The sequence below is a fragment of the Thermobia domestica genome, chromosome 15 (genome assembly GCF_964235325.1).
Source record: "Thermobia domestica chromosome 15, izTheDome1.hap1.1, whole genome shotgun sequence".
NCBI lineage: Eukaryota > Metazoa > Arthropoda > Insecta > Zygentoma > Lepismatidae > Thermobia > Thermobia domestica.
The window spans coordinates 24,003,424-24,025,943 of record NC_137468.1 but is presented as its reverse complement, the minus strand read 5'-3'; the positions used below and the strand labels follow the sequence as shown (position 1 = coordinate 24,025,943).

At 35.8% G+C, this 22,520-nt stretch overlaps 1 protein-coding gene across 3 annotated transcripts in view; it reads right to left on the bottom strand.

The window, feature by feature from the left end:
* Positions 1 to 22,520, bottom strand: part of fal (SAM and HD domain containing deoxynucleoside triphosphate triphosphohydrolase falten) — a 55,210-nt gene that overhangs the window by 19,495 nt on the left and 13,195 nt on the right. For 2 of the 3 annotated variants that reach the window (XM_081741405.1, XM_081741406.1), the window contains 6 exons: positions 18,804 to 18,969; positions 15,146 to 15,347; positions 12,080 to 12,247; positions 8,357 to 8,622; positions 5,353 to 5,406; positions 2,541 to 2,721 (listed from right to left, as the gene is read on the bottom strand). In XM_081741405.1, coding sequence (XP_081597531.1) covers positions 2,541 to 2,721; positions 5,353 to 5,406; positions 8,357 to 8,622; positions 12,080 to 12,247; positions 15,146 to 15,347; positions 18,804 to 18,969 — 1,037 coding nt within the window. The remainder of the gene's footprint in view (positions 1 to 2,540; positions 2,722 to 5,352; positions 5,407 to 8,356; positions 8,623 to 12,079; positions 12,248 to 15,145; positions 15,348 to 18,803; positions 18,970 to 22,520) is intronic. The other variant, XM_081741407.1, reaches the window with a different exon arrangement.

Genomic DNA, 22,520 nt, shown 5'->3' with positions numbered 1-22,520 from the left:
CCATCTTCCAGACGATGGAATGTGTCCCCTCAACTTTGGAATGACGTCAAAATGTCATAGCTGTTAGAAACTTTCGTTTCTCCATTGTTGTGCCATGTCCAAAATTCTCAGACAGTTTATTTCTGCTAATCTGCATATTATGTCATACCCGAAATGTGTATTTGTGAACAAAGCTGAATACACAAAATATTTTACAACAACATAGAGCTTACACGCTCTTTTCTTAATTTCTGTCTTTTCATCATGATTTACACATTATGTCTAGACGACATATAAACAATAACAAACATCATGCGTAATTTCTTACTGCATGACAATGTTTACTTTTTCTGATTCCTGATTAAACATAACATAATTTTATTTTATTAAGATTTCAAATCAGATTAACTTTTAAAACAATAACAATAAAATGATATTAAAAATTGATTACTTATCGGATCTATCCACAAATGTGAGACAGGGAGGTCATGGTGACTCACTGGTTGAGCGCTTACCTCTGGTGCGTGAAGTCCCTGCTTCGATCCCCAGACAAGTAAGTTTGAGGTGGACAACATCGTGTCCCTGGGTTTTCTCGGGATACTCCCGTTTCCTCCCACTTTCTCATCCACCAATTCTTCCATCATCATTCACTTGCCTTAATCATCGTCTCTCAGCCTAAAGGGCATAATCGTGGGACGTTAACTGAAGAATTTAATTTCATTTCAATGTGGGATATTCTATACATCTAACCGCGTAAAACATCAACAGTGCATCTGAATCAAGAGTGGTGAATGATCGTACTATAAGCCATTGACTTGCTGGTGACACAACACTGACAAATAATAAGCCCCGAGGCCACCGGCCAACAGAACGTTTTATTGAGCTCCTCAGGGATACAGTGGAAGCGGACCTTCGGAAAAGTGTTGGTGCAATTCCAAACGAATTAGACACATACCATACTATTGTCACTCGGCGGCTACGTGTAATTGGCAAGGTGGACAAGCTGGACTCATGGGTGCCGCATGAATTGACACCGACCAACAAGGACCGTCGTTTGGAGCTGTTTGAGTGAACGGAATAACCAGGAAGGTTTCTTGCATCGGATTATCACGCCTGATGAAAATGGATCTGCTACGACAATCATAAATAGCCAGGGTATGGTTGGATTGTGAGCAACGCCCAGGGTGGACTACTATGACTAACCAGGTATTGTAGATGACCTGAAAACCCACGGACACGATGTTGTCCACCACAAACTTACTTGGCTGGGAATCGAACCAGAGGTAAGCGCTCTACCAGTGAGCCACCGTGACCGCCTGTCCCACATTGAAGGAAAATCACTCGAAATTGTGTGTTGTCCATGGTGCAGTTTCATCTGTTCAACTTGTTCAACAACGCATCTTCTTTCTTTCTTTCTTTCTTTGAAAGTGAAAGACGTTATCGGACATTTCTACCGCCCCAACCCAATATATATGCTTTTGCTGATTCATGAATGTATTCTTGAGCTCCCTCGTGACTATATTGTAATATTCTAGAAACAGCAGCACCACCGGTCACACCTGCCTGGAGCTCTGAAGCTTCCTGCCCACTCAGCTTGCCTGGAGCTTTCCGTTCTCTTAGCTTGCATAGAACTCTGAAAAATTCCTAACCGCAACCACCTAGCTTGCATGGAGCTTTGCAGTTTTCTTTCCGCTCAGCTTTCCTGGAGCTTTGCCGGACTCCAAACTCTCTTTGCTTGCGTGAAGCAGTGAAAACCCTACCCCACTCTCACTCAGCTTTCCTGGAGCTTTGTGTAGGTCCTTCCCTTGGTTGCCTGGGTCTTAGAACACCTACTTACTCTAATCGCTCAGTGAATTTTGATCTCAGAACCTAGCTTACAGTAATTCTGTGTTATGTTGTTTTATAGCAAAAAACTTTTATAATTTAGTTGTGAAAAAATCAAATCCCGTGTATGTAATTGCTCTACCTTAACAAGATAATATTACAATATGGTTAGCACATGAGTCTTCGGACGAAAAACCTGGGTTCGATTTTCGGAGGAAGCTAATGTGATTCTGATCCCGCGTTATGCTGTAGTCCATATCTCGTATAGTCTCGCTGCTTAAAGGGACGCTAAACTCTAATCCAACAAATTAATGAATGTATTCTTTATTTATATGGCTCTTGCTATTTCCCGTCAACTTCGTAAAAAGGTTGCCAACTTGAAAACACGTGTAAACCCGCGAAAGAACAGTTTCCATGAATATAAACACTGTTAAATATCCCGTACCCAAACAAGCGAATAACATCAGTAATGCGACTAGACCGTCAATTTAAGCGAATAAATATCACTGACCCATGAACCAAAAGCGAGAAGAAATTAAACTAGATATCATTAGAAATCAGAATAATTTGTAAATACAGCAAAATTTCCTAAAATCTAATTATGTAAAAACAAATCCAACAGCATTTCAATAGTTACAATTGGCAGTAGGAAAGCAGAGGGAAGAATCACGAGTTAATATGTACCAAACATAGTAAATTATATGCGCACATAACGTTTGTTAACTTAAAGAACTTACTTCTGGCACCAACCATTTTCCTATAAAGGCATAAAGGTCTCTTTGGACAATGCGTTGAAGGATATCCTTTGCTTCACGCAGATCATCGGCAGAGTTGTAAAGGACTTCGTAGAACACATGATCAGTTAGTCTACTAAACGCCTCTATATCTTCATGGGCTTCTGTTAAATTTACTTTCTTCCTGAAAAGAAAAGTGCCATAAAGAAAGAAACAAAGATTCATATAATTTTCAGTGCATCTTCTATAATAATTAAATACCATACTTACCGTCCTCCCCGATGATGTAGTAGCTTCCAATTGGTGTGTTCGATTTCTGGTGGGAGAGCACAACATTCACTTTCATTAATCATCCATCCCCTTTAGCCTAATGGGCATAACGTGAGACGTTAAAGTTTTTTTTTTCCATACTTACCAATGTTATACCTGTAGATTTTATCTTCGAATTAATTTCAATAGTCTATGGCCTCTTCGAATTAATTTCAAGAGATATTTTTATCAGTTGGCGTAGCAAAACAAAAGTTGGTACTGATAAATTCACGTTGCTAAAAGAAATATCTTACACTACTAGAAACTTGTTGCGTTGAAAATAGTTTAAAACAGTCTGACTGGCTGTCATTACTCCAATGCTACACATCACACATAGAACTAGTTATAATAATTCCTAAAAAAACATGTGTTATTCATCGAATTTCCTAGAAAAAATGAAAACTATACATACCATACTATACATTTAATACCTACAATTAATCTCACAAGTTTGAAGTCTGATAATCAATGGACTTTATTCCCATTGTGGTCTAAACAAACGTTTTCCAAACTGTGGTTTAAAAAAAAAAAGTCAGAAAAAATATAATTCTAGTGAACTGATTTTCACACATTTTACTTGAAAATCTCCGAGTTCGGAAATCATATAAAAAAGTGTCCTTCAGCGTCTTTCTCTCAAGACCACTATTTTATGAATTTTATTATTCTACTTATTTTATAAAATATTCTTAGTAGTCTTCAATTATTAAGATACTAATTGGTAGTTTATTCTATTAATACAAATATAAAATTAAGAGAATTCTAATTAATAAATTTGTTTAATGTACGTATACTGGTGTTGACATATGTTCAAAACATTTTAAAAACACGTAGCAGTGTCGCGTGTACGCCACGGGAAGAAGTTTGGTTTTTTTGACGTAATATTTTTGTTAACATTGAAACGCAAGTGGCCGTAATTTATGCTACTTCCGGTTTTAGTACAGATTAGAGTGGAGATGGACTATATTCTTGGGGACGCTTAATTGACTGCAGAAAACCACTTCTCGCTCTTTATTACCTTCTTTACTCTATCATGATCAACGTTAAAATAAGACATCGTAGTTTTCTATCACTTCCGGTTTGAACAGACGGATAAGAGAGGAAATGGTTCTTATTCTTAGAATGTTCAATCGATTCCAAGAAAACCGCTACTCGCTACCTCTCCTCGTTTTTGCTCTATACAGATCAATATTGAAACCGGAAATAGTGGATTTATATCACTTCCGGTTTTAGTAGAAAGTTAAGGATGGAGGTGAGTATATTCTTGGGACACTTAATCGACTGCAGGAAAACGCTTCTCGCTACTTGCTATCCATTACTATTCTTGCTCTATAGTGATCAATGTTAAACCCGGACTGATTTGCGCCACTTCCGGTTTGAATATCACCTTAATCACTAATTCAATTCCTAACTCTTGACCCTCTACAGCAGCGTTTCCCAACTTTTTCAACTTGCGGCACACTACAGGTGTAACTTGAATTCTTGCGGCACACTCATAGATATTATTATTATTTGTAAATATAAAATACAGTGGTATTTTTTTCTCTGTGATTACTGATCTCACAGAGAAGAAAACTCGATCACTGGTTTTCCCCCGTGATCATTATGCATATTTTCCATTATAATTTAAAACTTGACAACAATTGCAATGAAATATAGGACTCAGGTTTCTAAAAATACAATTCCTTTTTCGAAAACTGTATCCAACCTTTCACGAAGAAGGAAGATCTGTAAATAATGAATGAACAAATAAATCTCTTTTACTTTTACAACACAAATGTAGGTAATTTGTATGCACGTTTGCTTTGTCAAAAGGATTGAATGATATTTTAAAATTCCAAGTTACGAAATTGTCTACAACAATAAAGAAGCAATAATGGTCATAACAATGATGATAAATACTTTTTTGAACATTAAAAATGTACAGAAAAGTAAGTCAGTATGAAACTTAAAATTGTAGATTCACAGTAGAGGTTCATAGTAATATGAAATACAAATATACATTTTTCCCTATATCTTGCAATTTGATTGATATAGAATTAATAATTTTGTTTCAATTTCCTCGCGGCACACCAGTGGCCCACTCTCGGCACACCGGTTGGGAAACGCTGCTCTACAGCCTGGCAAAAATCGTAGTGATCCATCACGTAGTTCTTGAGATTTTTGTCTCCCAGACGGACACTATGTTACTATAATTAATTATGGTAAAGGATATTTCCTACTCTCTGAATGTAAATGGTATTGACAAGCTACATTATACAGAATTGTCAAAATAAAAGTTTCAAGTGACATGAATTTGGAACAGGTACCTAGTATGTTTTACCTGAGAGTGAGTCTATCGAAAAGTAACTCTCCAATTAGTAGGAATCACTCTTGAGTTAAATTTCATAAAATTTTTAATAACAAAGAATAAATAAACAGCTCTGTCACTACGACACCGGGCCACATTGAACTTCTGAGACTTAACGCCAATTATATCTAAAAATGCAAATAATAAAATATTTCTTACCCCTTTGATCCTAATACAGAAATGGAATTAGCTTTCAGAAAAGAATCAACAAGCCTAGAAAGAGAGGAAAAAATCAGTAAGTTTTAAATCGTTTAATATAAGAATTAACATAGACGTTTTTTCTGTCTTTAAAAACTCACTGACTTTCAACTGTAGAATTTATACTGAAACTGATCCATCTATTCCCACATTATTCACAGACACAATGAATTTAATCAATAATTTATTTAATACTATAGGATATTCTCTTCTAAAATAAACTAATATCGCTTATGTATAATATATTACATTACTCTAATTTAGGGTCCTTAACAATTTTGTATTCCATGGACTTGTTTTATTAAAAACATACAAGTCTTTTAACACTACTTTTGTGAAGTAAACAGGTCAATTCAATATAAACAATAAAATTTATTGACAATCCTCAACTTGAAAGTATCTATCTTTCACTAAACAATTTTTGTCTTCCCAACTGCAGAGCACTGTAGTTTGAGGAAAAACTTCCCTAATCTAGGGAAATTTCGTAGGTAAATTTAGCAAAAAGGGGAAAAAGGATTTTTTTAAATAGAAAGTGAAAAATCCACGGAAATTCTGGCGCTAACTGACTGACCAATATAAAAGCTTAAATTTTATTGTTTTTCATAAATAAACCCATATAATAGTGTGTGTGTGAGAGAGAGAGTGAGTGAGTGTGTTCAAAGTAGCATAATTTTCACTCATTATTGATTGGGTGTATTTTTTCTTGTAAATAAAAGTAAAAATAATAAAAGCAGAAAGCAACTGAACAAAACAAACGTACATTGACATTTTCCTTAATTTAGCTTGATTAATCTCCTCACATAACTACTGTCATTGGAACTGGATACTCAATAAACTAGGAAATATTTGATAAGAAAAGGGAAAATTTTGTCAGTCGAGGGAAATTTTCTTAAGAAAAACCTACGAACACTACTGCAGAGACGTCTTCGACGGTAAAAAAATATTTTAATATAAAACCGCATAGAAATTGATTAACAATGCAACAAACAAAAGGAAACAGAAAATTTATGTAAAACAAACAGAAGAGTACCATCAACAACAAAACAGATTTTAGTAATATTTTCTTCAAATTTCCCCTAATATGAATTTGTTTACCGCGAACTGAAAGGAGCACTAATCCACAGATGGCAACACGTGACCTTATATTCCTTTTGGACAAGGTTTGAATATTCATTCAGAAAACCCATCCACACAAATCCAATACGAAGCAACCATAGTTGCAACAGGAAGCAGAAAAAGTGAGCACGTTTTACTATCATTATGACATAAAAAGCCCGAATAGTATCGCCACAGGAAGCAAAAGTCCGTTACCTAATTCTATCTCTTCCAACTCAACTATGATTGCTGTTATACACTTCGTGAGATGCTTCTTTATATTAGGCATTCTGTAAGGGTGAATATGAAACCCGGAACACCTCATATCATCTCATCATCTTCTTGGCTTACGAACAGTTCTTCGTCTAGAATCTTCCCAACTAAAATTCCATACATCCAGCCGTATTTCCCGTGACAGCGATATAGTATTCCCACCTTTGATTCCTCGATTTAACTACTGTTTTGCAAATTGGTGTATATTCTAAGGATATTTGGGAATTTCTGCATATCTTTGGAGTTAAGAATCATTTTAGTATTCTGAACGTCCTGGATCGATAGTTTTGTGTGTATTTGACATCCCTTAGGAATATCCCTGGTTCCCCACTCTCTTGAATAATGGGAACATTGTTCTCTAGCATGCTTTTCAAACAAAAGAACTCTCCAACAAGGTCACAAGTACCACCACCCTATACGAGTCAATCAAACTGTTGGATTGAAATTCTTCAATAGCCGAGTATTACTTAACAAACTGATTTACTTAGACAAGCGACTACTATTGAATGCAAAAACCTTTATCCGCCTTCTATATACGTTTAACACTCAATACTTCAAATATCTAGCTGTACCCCATCTCAACACAAAGGTTCTGTAACATATATTCTTCTACAAGCTCATTTCTTGTATCATATAAATCTCCCATTTCCAATATCAATTACATTTAACACCGTAATAATTACTTTAGCTATTTTTGGATCTTATTCCCTTTAATCACATCAGCCACTTATGGCTCAGATTCTGTCATTCACTAAAGTTTCACAATCATCAACTTCATACATTACAATAAACGTAACATAGCAACGCTATTCACCTGTCACTCAATCTCTCAACACTTTGGACAAAATGTTAATTAAGAATAATCGGACAAACTTATACAAACTTAGTAAGAAAATAACTTCTTTAAACTGTCCCAGGCGACACTGAGGAAAGGGTTAAAGAAAAGAGGATAAGGTGCTTAGTTTAAACCCGGATTAGGAACGATCGGGCCACTATGATTGTAGGATCACAAATCTTTGCCAGATGAATGTTTCGAACTTTTTGAGTCATTCAAGTATTGTCCAATCACGTCAGTTGATGTCGAAAGATCATTTTCGGTCTATAAACTTATTTCAATGAACAATGAACGAAGTTTGACACCAGATAACCTTAACAAAACTTCTAGTAGGTAGAAGCGAAATTCAATAATGTACACAAGCAAATCTGAAATAAACATGTTGTTTCTTAATTGCATATTCTTTTATTTATAGTGGTATCTCAGGTGTTTTAGCGCACAGTGCACATAAATCTGGATCATACTCGCAAGATTTTAGATTTGATTTGATTTTAGTTTAGTTTATCGCCCCTTTCAGCAGCAAAACTATATGAGGCGTGGACCTATTCTTAACGTGGAATCCGAACAACATGAGTTCCCGCCGGGAATCGAAGCCTGATCTCCCGTGCCAAAGGCGCGTACGCTAACCGCTTGGACACGAAGAAACTCACACGACTTTAGAAACGCAGTAACAAAAAAAAACTGTCCCCAATGCACTCAACTATACACATACCAAATTAAAAAAGAAAGTGAAGATTGACATGTCAATTCTCAAATACTCACATTCTGTCGATAACTTTCGCAATCCTATGTTGATATGCTAGATGATGAAGCTTTGCCCGTCCAAGAAACATCTGAAAAATATTAAATGCTTCCTTATTTCGAAAGCAAACATGCTGCTCTCCTCCCAACTCTTCTATGCTTTCTACTTTACAGAACTCGAGAAGTCGCCGATAATCAAAGTTCACTTTAACATTTAATTGAAGTCCATCACGTAGAAAGTAGTCCCATTTATCCACATCGATTCCACTTCTTTTGTTAGCAACTATCTATAAAAATAAGGACAAAACAATGCATCAACTGTAACCAGACTTTTAATAGAAAACAAAAATCTTCCAATACAAATGTTTTAATTGAAAACTAAATTTTTCTACAGAAATAACAAACATTAATACGAGATATATCAGAAGATAGAAGCTTCATTTTTACCATAGAATGAAACAATGACGTAAGAACACAGAAACATGCATCACTGTAACGGATGGATTTCATAATTGTACACGGTAGCCATAAAGTTCCGTTCCCCTGAAAATAAGTTACATACACCACTAAACGTACGTACATAACTACACGGGAAGAACTAAATGACATGAACAACAATGCTTGTGAGTTTTATTGAAATAGGAAACTTTAAGTATCCAAAGGACCAGTGTGTCGACCGTCATTCTCATGACAAAGGATAATATGCCGTCAGGTTCTGTGCGACATTTTGCGGAGCATTGCAGGTGTAACTTCGAGTGAAAGCTTGTTTCACAGCTTCTGTCAGTTCGGCAGTAGTATCGTAATGGTTTTGTGCAACAATGCTCTTTATGAATACCCACAGCGCATTATCAAAAGTGGTAAGATCAGGGGTTCGTGGTGGTTTCTCTCATGCACCCAACAACTTGCAATAACACTTTCTTCAATACTGTAACAAAGTATCAGCCATCGTTCACAAAATCTAAAACAATGGAAAACCTTACATTAGCATTTATAAAGGAGTAACGGGACTTTCTGGCTACCTTGTACAGTACAGTGACATTCATTTTCCATGTACTATGTGAAAATATCTTTCAGCTTCCTTGTTATGCAGTATACTGAACATTGAAACTGCAGTACTAAGTATTTATCAAGCAGGTAACGGGAAAACTTACACTAGCATTTATCAAGGAATAACGGGACTTTCTGGCTACCTTGTACAGTACAGTGACATTCATTTTCCATGTACTATGTGAAAATATCTTTCAGCTTCCTTGTTATGCAGTATACTGAACATTGAAACTGCAGTACTAAGAAGAATGAGCCCACAAATACAAAATGGATACCTAATTACACACAAGTATGAAGTGATTACATTTACCGTCCTGTGCAATGTATTACAACGCTGGCAGAACCTAGTAGAAAAGCTCAGACGTTAGTGGCGCGTAAGTCCACCACGGGCGTCATAACGGTTGCAACACGACAAGGCATAAAGAAAACCAAACTTAGATATTTTCCACGGGTATGTCAAGACATGCATCTGCGAAACGTGGCCACAGCTCATTTATTGTAGCTGGAGGACGTCAGTAGTAATTGTGCTGCTTGGTACCTTCACATTTACATGGTCTGCAATATCTTGAACACCAGATGAACGCAGCTGAACCGATAATTCTGGAATCTAATTTTTAGGAAATAAAGGACAATTTCCAACTTTACTTTTTTAATGAACATTTCATAATTTTCCTTTGTTGAACTGCAAGTGCTACATCAGAAACTACAATTTTTCTTCCTCAATTATCCAAACTGTGTCACTTGTGAACAGGAGTTCATTGGTGCAAACAAGGCAATTGCTATATTTGCACATTTTCGTTTTGTGGGCGACTTAGTTATTTTCAACTTTTGAGTCACGTTACCATGAAAGAGTAACTAAATTGATCCACTTCCTACTTTCGTTCAGTTGCGGAAGCTAACTATGCGTTGACGCTATGATTTTACCATGTTGCTGACTTGTATATTTCAGATGGTCAACATGCAGCACGCAAACTTCTTGAAAATCTATATTTAATGGTCTTAGGTGTCCAAAGCGCCAAGTTATTCTTTTGTAATATTAATATATAAGTATTGTAGTGAATATTATTTGACCAAACAAGTGAGCAATTATGATGTTGAGTATTTCTATAGAGGACATTTTAATCATTTTACTGAAGAATACTTACGAAAGACAGTGACGTACGACTGGAGAAGTACGGTAACGGTGTAAAGTTAAATTTAACAAAATGAGTTGTAACGAGTTACTTTTTAATAATATACGTTACGTAATAACATGTTCTGTGCCAATCTTTGAGTGTTGTCTATTCGACCTGGTTGAGTTGTGGAGGCAGAGGTTAACGTTGGAGTTCCCTAATTAGGTAATTTTCCCTATACTAGTTGTTAGTGGAACCCATTTTACGGAAGTACTATATGATAATATGTGAAAAGAGAGCAAAAATTGATATATCGTGTTCAATCAGAGAAAGAGAATATTTACATATTTATTAAGTGCATAATAAATTTAAAGTCAGTGATACACAGTAATTCTAGTATAAGAAATATTAATATAATCACAGGCCACTAGAAAATTTTGTAAGATTCTTAAAGGTTTGATAAATACCTTCTTTCGTAAGCTGGAAAGTATAATTACAATCATAAATGTTCGTTTATATTGTCTCTATGATAAGAGCTCCTCCGTGGCTAAGCGGTTAGCGCGCGCGCCTTTGGCGTGGGAGACCCGAGTTCGATTCCTGGCGGGAGCTCTTGTGGTTCAGATTCCACGTTAATCAGTAGGTCCCGTCTCATATAGCCTCGCTGCTGAAAAGGACGTTAAACTCAAAATCAACTCAACTGTTTCTATGATGTAATGTTCGATATATTATTATTAGTTTGAATTGTTTAACTAAAACTTTCATTTGCAACAATCACTTTAATTATATTTCTCTTATAATCTATTCTACAGTGAGGTACGTATCGTTCCTCGTGACGATAGGGGATGATTTTTTTTTTTAATTTATTGTAAGTAATAAAGTATAACATAATTATTAATTCTAGACGTGCTGGAAAAATTGTATATAGTGAAGGTTTCCCACCGATCGCCTTACATTCTTAAAGTACATGGTTATACGTGATTGGGAAATCAGCTGGGAAGAGAAAATGAATGGAATGAAGCAAGTAGAAGGAAATGGGAGAACCCCGAGAAAACCCACACACACAGTGTTTGTCCACCACAGTCCATTTGGTACGAGCTGGAATCGAATCAGGGACCCCACACCAGAGGTGAACGCTCTAATACTGAGCCATCGCGGTCCCGACGCCAGCTGGGAAGAGTTAAATACGATTTTCTGTCTGTTGCGGAGCACATCATTTTTGAAATAAATGTTTAGTACTTTTATAAGCCATTTAGAAAGGCTCCCATTCCGTTGTAGAACAGCTCTTCTCGCGGGTTCAGTGGCTAGCGTGTGTGCCTTTGGTGCACGAGGTCCTGGATTCGATTTTCGGTGGGAGAAAACAAAAAAAAAATAATTTCACAATCATTCACTTTCATTAATCATCTGTCCCCATCAACCTCTAGTAAAGAGGCATAAACGTGGGACGTTAAACTAAAAATAGATAAACATGCTCCACAAAAAAGGAAGCGATTAACAGGCAACAACATTTTTAGAAAAAATTCAGGATTTTGTTTTTTTAGAAAATTTTAGACATTACTTCTTTCGCAGGCATGCTTATTTCCCTTACCTCATAAAGATATGGTTTTGGTTCACAACCTTCCACTTCACCATAAATTAACTTCTTTATAAGAGAAATTTCTTCTGAATACAGTCCATATTTTGCAAGTTCTTTTTGAAGTTTTTCTCCATCTTTTTTCAGCATATAGTCAAACAGAAGTAATGACGCATCTTCATGCTGAAATGATTTAAAAAAAAAAAGTTTATTAATATTTTACAGCTACGGTGATTTTAATGTTGTATTATTTTGGTTTAAGTGCTACTTATGAAAGTCTGTAATAATATTCATAACTTCTTCTCCCTTCGGCTCTGATAAAATAAGAAAATTTTACTTCAGTATACACCTAAGATAGTATGAAAGAGAAATACTTCAGGATTTTATTGCTGTGTATTTATATATATAGTTCTAGTTACTGCATGTTATTTTACACTGAAATATGTAACAACAGTAATAGCAAAAACATAACAGATATCAACAACATTTAAAACAGATAAAACATTTATAACTTAACTTTGCACAATGAAGATAGGAAATTCTTTAAAGAGTAAAGATATCTGAGATAATGAATTCATAGGAAGTCTGTACATGACCGACTTCCAGTTATTGTAAGTTTAGGTTTCGAAACACAAATTATTCTGTGTTGGAGCTAATCTGAAATTACGTGTGGGAAGCACGGAGTAACAGTTAAACTTTCCATTTGCTATTTTATGTAAAAACGAATTATCATTTTTTCTTTAGATGAGTACTATATAATCTTGAGTTTTCATAATCGTTGTTGTTGAGTTGAGTGTAACGTCCCGTTCAGCAGCGAGGGTATATGAGACGTGGACCTACTGATTAACGTGGAATCCAAACCATATGAGCTCCGCCGGGAATCGAACCCGGGTATTTTCATAAAAGTATCATTGCTTGACCTCTACTCTGTAGTTCTGGAACTATGTCACGAAATGGGTTGGGTAGGTGGAAATGGTTTTTAAAATATATGCACATATTTTGTGGTTAAACTAGAATGTTGGAATGTGGTGGAATGTTTATGGCAGTATCACTTAGCAGTTATGGACTTGAATTACTATGGAAGAGTCGATATTATATCACGCATCATTAGATATGTGTTCAAGTATTTGAATATTGTGATATTGGAAGGCACACGTAAAATTTGGAAAAATATCAAAATAACTAGAAGCTTTGAGATAAGTGTTCAGTGTTTACGTAAGAATAACACCAATCTATAGATAGCAGGATTCAGTCTATTTAAATAATTATTGAATATTCCAAAGGCCTTTCGCAAAACAGATATTATAGAAAAGCGATATAGATTAATTTTAAGAGTACCAAGTACAGCAACTAGAAATCAACGTCTTTTATCACATCTTTCAATGTCGCAGTGCTTACTTTTGGTATGAAAGGTCCATGGTTCAATCCCAGGTCATACGAGCTTTGGTAGACATCGTCACACCAATGGTTTTCTCGGATTTTCCCTGTTTGCTCCAATATTCTCATTCCACGACCATTCACCTGCATTTATCATCAGTCTTCTTTACCCTAAAGAGCATAACCATGGGAGGTTAAAATAAATATTTAATTTATTTATAACTTGTACACGTAAGATTATATAACAGCCTGTATATAATTATTTGTAAGTTATAATCAGCATGACAGTATGCCACAAACAGGGAATGAAGGTAAGTTTATTTGTACAAAGTTAAGGATCATTTTTAGCACCACATGAAATCTACATCCTACATTTACATGTATGTTCTGAATTGCATGTACTCTAGCTGGGGTTGTGATCGGAACTTTCTTAAAACAAGCGAATAAATTACAAGAAAAGTAAATGATACAGGAAGTATTTACTTTCCATACATAACATATTGAGAAACACAATACAAATCACCAACTATAGTGAGGCAATTTGAAAACAAAACTGATTTTTTTTCCTACAAGTTAGTTTAGGCACAAAAACACAAAATACAAATCTACCGACTATACAGTGAGGCAATTTGAAAAACTTACTTTTTTTTCTGCAAGTTAGTTTTGGTATAAAACCTTTGATGTTACCGTGTGACCTTGGAAATACGTACATGAATTTCCAGTTCGGCCGGTCGTCAGTCTGGCGCGTATTGCAGCTAAATATAGACTGATGTCGTAATATCTTGTCACCGTTTCAACAATGGAATAGAGTGAATGTCAAATTATGTGCGCGATTACGGTATACTCCACACGAAACATTTGAGGTGTTGAGAAAGCTTTATACGGACAATTACCTTCCTCATGATATAAGAGGTTTACTGCTGACAGAAAGTCTATGGAAGATGACAATCACCCAGCCCCAAGCAGGTTTGTGGGAAAACCTGATATGACTGACAAGATTCGGGATGCCACTTTGAGCATTCAAATTGCAAGTCTTCAGGTAACATCAGATCTCGCAATGAAAGTGTTCATCAAATAATAACGAGGAGGATTTAAAGAAATGGAAACTACGTTCACATTTTGTGTCCCATTCATTAACGGAGAAGCGGAAGCTGGAACAGAAATCATTGATGTTCGCGATATTTTGGTTCTAAAAAGAGTTTGTATGTTATTACACACACGCACGTTGGCCACAGTTGTCCCTCGGATTACTTTCTTTTCTCCAAGTTAAAAGCACTACTGGAAGGTTCTTTCTTTGGTTACGTTTCCACTATTCAGACAGCAGTAACGCGGACCTTGAACACTACTACAGACCAGAACTTCCAGAAGTCATTCCATGACTAACTGGACCGAACAAACGTATGATCAAAGCAGTTTCCTACTTTGAATAAACCGAAATAAGTTTATTCCACTCGTTATTCATTTATTTTTCACAGGCCCAGCCTCTTTCTTAATTACTGTGTATATCGGTCAATACTGATTTTAAGGCATATGTAAACTTATTTTTATACATAATATTTGAGTCATGTAACCAGAATGGAACACTCATATACGGATAGGTAGGTAGGTGTGTGTATCTATGACAGAGAGAAAGACAAAGTGTATGTCATACAATTTAAGCCGTCACTCAGTTTCATACGCTGATTACGATCAGTTTCCACGTACCTTCCATTTCTTAGCTCCCTTACGTCCTCGTACACTTTCTTTAACGAGATGCTCCCAAAGGTGAGAAAAAGGCCCGTGTCCTATGTCATGACACAGACCGGCTATCTGTATACATAGCTTCTCTTTATCAGTGATAAGTAAAGACGGGCCATTGCTATTCCGATTTAGAGCATCCACCATTTGGCCTGCCAAATAGCACACACTGCAAAAGAAAGAAAACTTATTTACCCCAGAACATTTGATAAATTACAATATGTATGTAAACAATAAATGCTTCTATAGGAATCAGCAGTTTGGAGAGTTATTTAAACCTTTGACGGAGTTTGACATACACAGTTAGTGACGAATGTTATTTCTGTTTGATTAAATTAGTTTCATAAATAACTTCAGAATGGAAGGATAATTTGAATACAGTTTTCAGTAAAATAAAAAATATATATATATATATATATATATATATATATATAATTTTCTGCACGTTCCAGTCATACCACCGTTAATTCCAAAATAAATTTTACCATATGGAAAGAACTTTTGTCGCTGATTGTACATAATGTCATACTCGCCTGGAACTTTTGTCGCTGATTGTACATAATGTCATACTCGCCTGAACACTACTAACACGCTCTGGAAAGCCACTTCCTCACTAGAACTGCATTTTCCCGCTTTACATTTTAAAAAGATTCAAGGAAGCAAATCAAGCTATCTATTTTTACTTGCGACGCGAATATAGCGTCACATTTAAATTGCTCCCTATAGCGGACACACGTGTTTCTCACATGGATGAAAACACTCACTTCTTTTCTTCCCACACAAGAGACAAAAGTATGTTTGTGACAAAGATTTAAAGATACTGGGTTCACAGCGTATGAACATAGATGAGAAAAAAGACCCTTATTAGCTTTCCCCAACCACTCATTTATTCCTAAAGAAATAAATCAGAAAGTTTCATCTTCGCAATGTAGGCGTGGTAGAAACAAGCTTTTGCAGTGCGTTGTTTGCAGATTGCTGCGTGCGAGTTATCATGATTGGCATTTTAGTGATAAAGAAAAAAAAGTTGCGAGAATATTTTGAGGCTCGGTTTTAAACGAACGGTTTCTTTTCTCTCAGCGCAAGTCAGTTTATTATTATTATTATTATTACTTTTAAAGGAAATTGATTGGAAATATTTTGAAGGCTTGGCGTGGTTATTTTATAAAAATAGTGTGATAGCATCTCTTCAAAAGTACTCTTTCCCAATCCGACATCCCTGAGGCTCTGGAAGGATTTGATAAGGACAAAGAATGGAAGGACTTAATTCCGAGCAGGATAGCGAAAGTATTAAGTGCTGACACATGAGGGGACAGAGAGGCATGATGCTGGCTATGAGGAAGATAGGAGAGATGAAGAACCTGGGTCTGATGATGATAATGTGGAAGTGCATACGTACGCGGGAGAAAGTGAAGGCAAGTATGAATAGTACTGTGGTTAAAAATTTTTATTTCATCTTTTTTCAATTTTCGTACATGACTTTTTTTTTTAATCTTCCAACAAGATTGGAAAATACTTTCTTCCCTCGTAACTATGCAAGATGTTGCAATGCAAATTAGTACATAAGTTACGGATGGACAGTACTATTTTTCAAGGTAGACTGTATCCGGGTACCTCCAAGCCGGGACGTCCGGGAGGTGCAAAATTTTCAAAAAGACGTCTTGGAGGGAAATTTCAAAATATATCTCAAAATTTCCACTTCCCCGTACGTCATACATTCTCAGACCTGATTCAATTTGAAAGTTTCTTTCAGTCTGAAAAGAATGGCATATGAACCATGATACTCGGATGACTAGTGCTAAAACAGAAGATACTCAACTGAAAGTTAGAGTTAACTGATTTACTGCAGGCACTGGTGGGAGATCAGAGCTCCTGTCCGGTCAGTTCTGTCATAAACTCATTTGTACATTATTTTGGATGTATGCGGCTCAAGCAGTTTAATTCTCTTTTATTTTAAAAGGACTGTCACTTATAAGCAGACGACGTTTCTATGTGTGTGTTTTCTCGCTCAGAGGAGCAGACGACTGGCTTGACCTTGGCCAGCGCTTCTCCAGCCAATCACAGATCTGTCCGCTCTTACGTCACCCAACACGAGAAACTCACGCGAACAGCGAAAACAAAAGAGAGTTGGCGGTAGGCAGCACTAATCGGCGCCAAGGGACTAACAACGTAACAGCACGATTCTCTAGCTGCGAAACCTAATTCTATAACTATGTAACTCATCCATTTATATTACAATATTTAGAAATCATCAACATGTAATTATAAAATAATACCCCATACCACAATATTGGGATTTGTAAGTATGCCTAATTATTAAAATGTTTAAGTCTATTTGTGAGTATTGATTGTGATTTGCGTGTCGTGTCTTCAGGCCTCGTGGCAATCAATTTAGGTGCACGGTACTGAAAATAATTTTTACTTATTGTTTGTGGTGTTTATTATATTTCGAAAATATGATGCTGAATCTTTGGTGTTTTTAAAGGTTGTATTTAGAATCTTTGCTTATGTGTAGTTGGCGTTGAAAGGAGGTATTACTTATAATAACTTGCTTCATCGTCAACGCTCGAGCAAACATACTATCTACGACTATCTAATGTAATGTTTACTCTATTTGGATTACTATCCTATGGAGTAAACGTTATAGTTCACTTTCAGATATTTCTTTATTCCATCGCAGTTAGTATGAATTTTTAATCTCTCTTCAATATTGAAAGTGTGGGCTCCATAACGTAGGATCTTCACCCCATTACAATCTCACCAAGGATCGACAAGTGACTTTCCTCACTAATTAAAGGCAGGAATTCTACGCCATTTACTGACGAGGGAGTTTTGCTACGAGAATCTGGACTAAACATATTTCTTAAGTTTACGAAATAGTGTTCATGGTATAAGCAACATTTTGATAATTCTAGTAATTTTCTTACAGCTGAAGAATAACCATTAGCCAACGTATATCGATTTTTAAAGTCACATATAAATTTCTAGCAAAAGGCTAGTAAGACGTTGTCATAATTACAGCAGTTCAATTATCTTTCTATAAACTTTTCGAGTAACACTCAGTACTAATTAACGCAGTATAGCTTGGACGCTCTGGATCTAAACACATCGATGGCCATTTTATATTAGAACCTGGCTATTTTATTTGTGCCCTTAATGACCCTGTGCTTTGGTCAAACGCTCGATAAGGGAGGAAAGAGATGAAGTAAATGAAGAATGGAATATTAGAAACACGGCCAAAATTGTCCACATTTCTGCACGTAAATGGTAAATTTTCCCTACACGAAAGGGAAGGAATAGGTTCAAGGTGTGTTTCGCATTCCTTCCAGGGATGCACGACAAAGTCAAAATTTAGCTCTTTTTACTAGTTCACTACAAATCTGGCATAAGTGGTAACTCCATTTTAAATTTACGAAACCTTCACTAATGACTCCTGTGTAGCCGTATAGTTAGCTTACTTTGGTCCTTGGTTCTATTTCTAGCAGGATAAAGAATTTTTCGAGTTTAGTTCAGAATTTGAAGCAATTTTGTACCTATGACAATTAAGAAGTAGTTAGCTTCGAACTAGAGAGAGACAGAAACGATATATATAATAAAAAATAACAAAAGTAAAGTTACAGAAACTTACCCGAGAGAATGTTCAAAGCGATTATGACATGCAGCCGGGAACACGAAATAGCAAGAACCAACTTGTTTGATATTTCTCAATCGCTGGAATTCTACTGTGTCTATGATTTTCACACAAACAGATGGAATTCTTATATGCCCATGAACGGAATCATTAAATATTTTATCTGAAAAGAGCAGAAAATTACAATTTTATGTACAAAATACTATCTTTGAATATATATATATATATATATAGAATAAAATTAAATTGTATAATAGAAGATTTTTGTTAAGTAATGTGTTATGGAATCCATGACAGTAGTAAGCAGTGATGGTTCTAATATTAACAGATGAACGAGTAGTGCCTTAACACTACATACAGAGATCCAGATATGACGAAAAGCAATAAAGTTTGTACGTCACAAATAGGGTGCTTATTTAACGCATCTTCATCCACTTGCAGAAGTGCAGAAAAACAGCATTTCGGAGGTTTTCAAATCACGATTCGAAGCATGTACATGTGTGACTCTAAAGAAGGCAGCCATTTGCAACATCTCTCATGATACAATGAGTTCCATGACTTACTAAACACCCTGTACTATAGATGCACTAAAATTAATTTAATTATTACTACACATAAATAATCACTCCATTCTTAACTGAATCATTATTAAGAATCTGAAACTAATTTTCAATATAGAACGAAATATATATATATATTAATTCAGCAAGCTTGGAAAGGATTCCACAAAAGATAGGCAAAATATTTAATTCATAAAACATACCATTTCTCAAAAGAATTAACTAAGAATGTTCTTTAATTACTTGTAACTATATGTTTTTTTTTTTTTTTTCGGTGTGTCACAATGTATAAAGAATAGATGCATTTACCGCAAATACTTCATTTTCTATCTACCGTTACAGTTGAATTTGAGGTAAAATTCAGAAATGAACGCAATACTGTTGATTTCAACTAATTTATTTGACTCAAAATCTGAGAAGGGCCAAAATAACGCAAAAAACTAGTGACTAAAACCGTAAAGGTTTCTGCTTTAGTTAATTTTTAAATCACAATGTACGCACTTGTTTCTCAAAGTAGATAGCATCTTACGTGCAGATTGAGAATATCCTCGCAAATGTATTGGTGCTGTAAGTAACGTTAAAGCCTTATTTCGTTTTTACAGAGGAGAGGAAAATGAGGAATTAGTTCCTTTGCACACTAAGTTATAATATTATACAGGAACTGTTCATAAAGATGTCGAGATACAAATTTTCACTTATGTTTGTTAACGCAGCTGCACTTTCAATTATTTCTACTATTCTATGGGCTACTAAACACTCCTTATGTTGATTAGAGATGTATGTTAATTAAAAGCACAAACTATAGCACAATAATGTTACATAAAAATCAATATCGATTTCAAATTTTTGGTGACTTTATAGCCTCAAACGACATATCACATGATTCACTTCTCATTTGAAAAAAATCAGTTGGATTCAAGACAGCTGACTTTAAGATTGCTGCCATGATGGTTATGTACCTAATTAGCTAGAATCCCACTCTATGACTATAGCTCAGTTTTAGTATCAAGCTATGCAGTCATTTCCAACTTACAAGGGTGAGTCAGTACTTTTGAATCACTCTGTACACATCCAATCAAATGTCAAACAAAATTTTGAAACAACTAAACGATGAATTTCGTAACGATGAAATATAAACATTCCTTACTTCTCTTTCTCAGTAGTCGCGAATTCAAGTGAATACTCATCAACTTCATCAGGTTAATTGTTTCACTTTATTGATTTGTGCCCTCTGCGTTTTATCAATAGTTTTTTTTTAATTAGTTTATTTTTTTGCGTGTCCTCTGGTACGTTGCCAGTACAATTAATTTCTTACACACTTTTAAAACCTTACATTTTAACCGTAAAGCTAAAATTTCTGGCATATTCTTAATCTGCATCAGTATCTTACATTTCGTATGTCTGTGTCTGATTTATATAAAACATGAAATTTTATTTTGAACACAAATGATTTAAAACCACATAACACTTACTTTCATTCATAATTTTAGAAGCCACGTCACACATTCGCAAATAATATAAGCAATTGGGCTAAAGGAGACGGATGATTAAGGCAAGTGAATGACTATGAAATAATTGGCGGAATGAGAATGTGGAAGAAAACGGAAGACCCAAGAAAACCCACGGACATGATATTGCCCACCACAAACTTACTTGGCCAGAGATCGAACCAAGGACCCCACGTACCAGAGGTAGAGTTCTGCATAGGCTCGGGCAGAGCCCGCGGGTCTAAGCCAGATCCGGTCCGAGGGCGGGACTCGGACCTACGAAGTATATATCACTTCGGGCCCGGACCGGGCTGTAAATTTTTAAATATACAACCACATTTCTCGGGCCTTTTCGGGCTTAACTTTGTAAATATACCAGAGGTATCCAACAACGATACTTATTGGATTGTTCTTTCTGGAGAACTTTTAAAACACAACTGCAAAATTAAACCTTTAATTGCTGTAAACATAAACACAATTTTGCGTTAATTATTACGTTTCTGTAATTCGGGCTGATTTCGGACTCATTTGATTATCACACGAGCTCGGGCCTAAATGCTAAAACATATTTCGGACTCGGGTCGGGCCCCACACTATAAATCCACGGGCCGGGCTAAAAAATTCCGACCCGTGCAAACCTCTAACCAGAGGTAAGCGCTCTATCACTGAGTCAATCTCTGTAAGAAGGAATGGCGGTTGGAATAGCAATCTAATTTTTAAAACAATGGTTTCTTGAAACACTCTACCTTCACCGATGAAATGCCACTATCCGTCTTGCTGATACCACAATTTCTCTTGATTAAAAATAGTATTCAGTCTTGGCGAAAATTTTAAAATCATATTTATGTAACTTTCAGGGGTTACTTTCACTGTATTGACAACATAGTCCCTAATAAAATAAAAGTACGGCTCCATTAGGTGAAACAATGACAGTACACCCGATACACCAAACTGTCAGCTTCGAACTTCGCAAAGGTCGCTGATAAAGCCCACGCAGATTGCCAACCGTTAAGTAGTAGCAACTATGCTTCTTACCTTTATCAGCAAGATGAAAACATTTTGTATATTCGTACAGATGTATATCCAACAAGCATGTCATTTTTTCCTGCTACAAATCGAGAAGTACTCGAGAACTTCAATTGTCAGCTGTTTAAGCATAACTGTTGATTACTACAGTTCTAGACTTTATAGGAATGAAAATGAAAAAATCTGAGAAACGGCGTTGAAAGGTTCAGAGCCGCAACATGCCTTGATGGGTTACGTGAACTTTTGGTGACTGGATTCAGTACTCGAAAGGTAGTTCCTATGTACGAACAGATCAACAGTAACCACGCGCCACTTAGCCAGCAAGAGTTCTTGCATTGAAACTATTATTATTATTATTATTATTATTATATTAGCTTCCCATTATTATTTTAATATCTCGCACCTACTCTGCCATCTTCCACTTGTGCGAGCAGTTGTTCAACGATTAAGATGCATGATGCTTCACATAATAGCGGGAATGTGTGTTTATCCATAGCACATGATCGGCTCTGACCAAATGTTTGGTGATATTATGGCATGATATTGTTTCTTTTTAAGGCTTATTATGTATCATCATTAATCACGCTATTCCAGAATTTTCGTGGGGGGACAGATACTAGGTGCATTATAAGTCATAATAC